The following is a 3852-nucleotide window of genomic DNA, read 5'->3' as shown; positions in this document are numbered from 1 at the left end:
GGAAGGAAGGTTGGGCAATCCTACTTCCGTAGTGATACTGCCTTGGAAACCCAAGGAGGGGTCGCTATGAGTCGGGGCCGACTCGACGGCAAATACCAACAACAACAACAACTGTCTCTTCTGCACCAAAGTGGTGGAATTTATCCTAAAAAAAATACTTGTTGGCAGAAAAGCATATTTTTTTCAAAAATCTATTAACCTATGAAACTACCTTTTTTTATCTATTACTGTGTTTTTTTTCTCTTGCAGCACTACTATGGATGTAGGAGCAGTAGGAGCTCTTAGACGAATTAAAAACGCTATTGGTGTGGCTCGAAAAGTGCTGGAGTATACAACACACACACTTTTAGCGGGAGAGTTAGGTATATTCTAACTATGATATAATGATGCTTTTTCTAGCATTTTTCTCAATTATCTTCACTATGAAAATAAGTTTCCACGTAAAATAGTAGATAAAAGGAGACCTGACTTCAGCTTACTATAACAGTAAGCTGTTTTACTTAATATCTATTTACCTTTAGATAACTAGTTTAACTTCTAAATCTCACTTTCTTTATCATTAAAATAGGATTTTATTTTAATAGTTCTTTATCCATAGATGAGTAATTGCTAGACCAAAACCTTATTCAGCATTGTCTTCCTGTTACACATTATAGGTGTAGGACCCAAGAAGCATTGCTAACCAAAAAGATGGAAATTGAAGGAGTTTTGCCATGATGGTGAATTGCTTCCAATTATATACCAAAAGTCATACAGTGACCTATAGACAAAACTATTTTTAATGATTTGTTAGTTAACAACTTGAATAGGCTTCTTTCAAGTTTGTTTAAAGTACAAAATTGGAAATGACTTGACAAGCAAAAGGACTTGTTACTCATTCATTGGAATCTAGTTGTCCTTTTGTTTGGCGTCTCAATGCTTTTACATCCCAGGGCACTGCACCTGTGTTAGAGCAGTAAGATTTTGTGTTGATGAAGAGATGTGCCTTTTGTGAAGTGGAAGAAGATACTGTGGAAGAAAAGCAGAAAAGGAGAACTGTCATAACACACAACCCAAGAGTCACAGCACATAAGTTTTAGAAAAGAGTACATAGCAATATTGATCTGGAAATTGCTTCCCTTATAACTTTTATTGTCTAAATACTATTTTGAAAGTCTTCATGTACCATCATGGGTAATTGTACCCCAGTTAAGTGACAGCTAGGAGCTCTAGTGGCATAGTGCCTAAGACATTTGACTGCTAACCAAAAGACTGGCGGTCAAACCCACCAGCCACTCCTCAGAAGGAAGGTTGGACAATCTACTTCCATAGTGATACCGCCTCGGAAACCCAAGGGTCGCTGTGAGTCAATTTGACTCGACGGCAGTGTGTTTGGTTTTTTTTTTCCCCCAGTTAAGTGACAGCTGGAATGCTGGTGGTGCAGTGGTTAAAAGAGCTTAGCTGCTAACTGAAAGGTCAGTGATTCAAACCCACCAGCCACTCTTCAGAAGAAAGATGTGGCAGTTTGCTTCCTTCCATAGAGATTTAAAGCCTTGGCAACCTTATGGGGCAGTTCTGCTGTGTCCTGTAGGGTCACTATGGGTTGGAGTAGACTTGACAGCAGTGGGTTTGGTTTGATTTGAGTGTCAGCTAACCTAGAGTACTTCCTGTACATACACTTTATTTAAAAAGAAATACTTGATTGATTTACATTTTTCTTCTCAATCTCCAGCCACTAAGTTTGCTGAAAGTATGGGATTTGCCAGTGAAGATTTATCTACCAATACTTCTCGAGCTCTTCATTCAGATTGGCGTGCTCAGAATTGCCAGCCAAATTATTGGAGGGTATGTGTAGACATTTAATTTTTTAAAGTGAATCCTTTGAATATATTAATTGATGTCCCTTCTGCTTGTTGTTGCCCACCTGCTGCCTGGGGTGCTGGTTAGCATCCTGGCAGCACATTAGAACGAGCAGTTTAAGTTGGGTCTCTGGGCCTGGGTATTCTTGAAAAGCTCTCTAGCTGACTTTAACACACAAACAAGTGACAGATCTACTGGTTTCTGGCAAGTTTTTCAACTAAAGTTCTCCTGTGGGGCGAGGGACCTGCCTACATCGGACCTGCTCTGCTTGTAGCAAAAGGCTCCAGGTCTAAAAGAAATCAAACTTCGAAAACCATTAGTCTTATTTCTTAGAACTTATCTATATCAGCTGTACCCAATATCTTGCCCTTATTTCACTTGAGAATTTATAGGTCTAATATGCTATTAGTAGGAGCTCTGGTAACATAGTGCTTAAGGCACTTGACTGCTAACCAGAAGGCTGGCAGTTCAAACCCACCAGCCACTCCTCGGAAGGAAGGTTGGGCAATCTACTTCCATAGTGATACTGCCTCGGAAACCCAAGGAGGGGTTGCTATGAGTCGGGTCCGACACGTTGGCACATAACAACAACGACATGCTATTAGTGGGATAACTGATCCTAGAAACAATGGGACATTTATAATAAATTAGTTTTCCTTTATCTTCCAGAGTCCTTCTCTAAGGTGTCTTGGTCGCTCATCTGTTTTCTCCATAAACCCTAAATAGTTTTGAATAACCAAGAAGTCTGTGGGATTAACACTTGAAACAGGCAACTCATAAAACTAGGTTTGAGGGGGCACCTGGGGCTCAAATCTTAAGGCATCGGTCTTAGGTTTCTTGCCTCATACCAATCTACATACATATATATGAATTTGTGGGTTTGGGTTATTAAGCTTTTAAGATGTATAAGCTAATCTTAGAATATCACTTAGAAAAAGTTCATATAAGCCTATCTTTGTTGTGTGGGAGGAATGGTTTTAAAACAGATTTTGCTTTAAATGTAAGACCTCTACTTTGGCCAGTGAATACATTCTGAAATTTGAAGGTCAGGTTGTATATGAGGATTCACTGCTAACTTAAATCTTCATTTATATCTGTTATTGTTCGGAGAATTTTAGACACTGAGAGAAAAAAAAATCAGGAATCTAATCTAGAAGTTAAAGGTGTCTAACCCATATTTAATGTAATTCTAAGGCCAATATAAGTATTAATAAAATAACATCCATCTCTTCACATGAAAAACATAACTATGGTTTAATTTTTATCTTTCATTTACCTTATATCTTTTGGTTTCTTGCTAGTGTTTGGTGATTGTATTTAAGTACTTGCCCACTTTTTAAAACACTGTTTTTTAAAAAATAAACCTTAAATCTTGTTTACAGAATGTTATACCAGATGCTTCAAAATACTGTGGACCCTACAAACCCAAGCCACATAGTATCTTAAAACAAGATGATCCTACCTATAAAGAAACAGGAGATAATTACGGTCATGATACTATTGGTAATTTGACTTTTATACAGTTCTCATGGTTAAAGTTTAGCCATTTGTATTTGCCTTCATACACCAAACCAAAACAAACCAAACTCATTGCTGTCAAGTGAATCCTACTCATAGTGACCCTATAGGACAGTTGAGTTTCCCCATAGGATTTCCAAGGTGGTAAATCTTTATGGAAGCAGAAAGCCACATCTTTCTCATGCAGCTCTTAATTTCTTCATTCCCATTTCTTGTGCCAAAATTTGATCCTGATTGTTTTAACGCCTAAGTATTACTATATACAAAAAACTCCCTGCTGTTGAGTCAGATCTGACTCATAGAGACCCCTCCTGGGGTTTCCAAGGCGGTATCACTATGGAAGTCGATTGCCTAATCTCCCCTCCAAGGAGTGGCTGGTGGGTTTATGCCACCAGAGCTCCCATGACTATGTTGTTGTTGTTAAGTGCCGTCGAGTCGTTTCCGACTCATAGCGACCCCATGCACAGCAGAACGAAACACTGCCCGATCCCGCAC

The 3852-nt window shown here is 38.8% G+C and overlaps 1 protein-coding gene across 1 annotated transcript in view; it reads left to right on the top strand.

Moving 5' to 3' along the window:
* AGA (aspartylglucosaminidase) overlaps positions 1–3852 on the top strand; it is a 15014-nt gene that overhangs the window by 5297 nt on the left and 5865 nt on the right. The window contains exons 2-4 of the mRNA XM_007950570.1: positions 250–362; positions 1712–1824; positions 3222–3342. Of these exons, the coding sequence (XP_007948761.1) occupies positions 250–362; positions 1712–1824; positions 3222–3342 (347 nt within the window). The remainder of the gene's footprint in view (positions 1–249; positions 363–1711; positions 1825–3221; positions 3343–3852) is intronic.

Source organism: Orycteropus afer, unplaced genomic scaffold, assembly GCF_000298275.1.
Source record: "Orycteropus afer afer isolate SDZICR_OR568_19922 unplaced genomic scaffold, OryAfe1.0 scaffold00278, whole genome shotgun sequence".
Taxonomy (NCBI): domain Eukaryota; kingdom Metazoa; phylum Chordata; class Mammalia; order Tubulidentata; family Orycteropodidae; genus Orycteropus; species Orycteropus afer.
The sequence above is the reverse complement of the archived record's forward strand: the minus strand, read 5'-3'. Positions and strand labels throughout refer to the sequence as shown.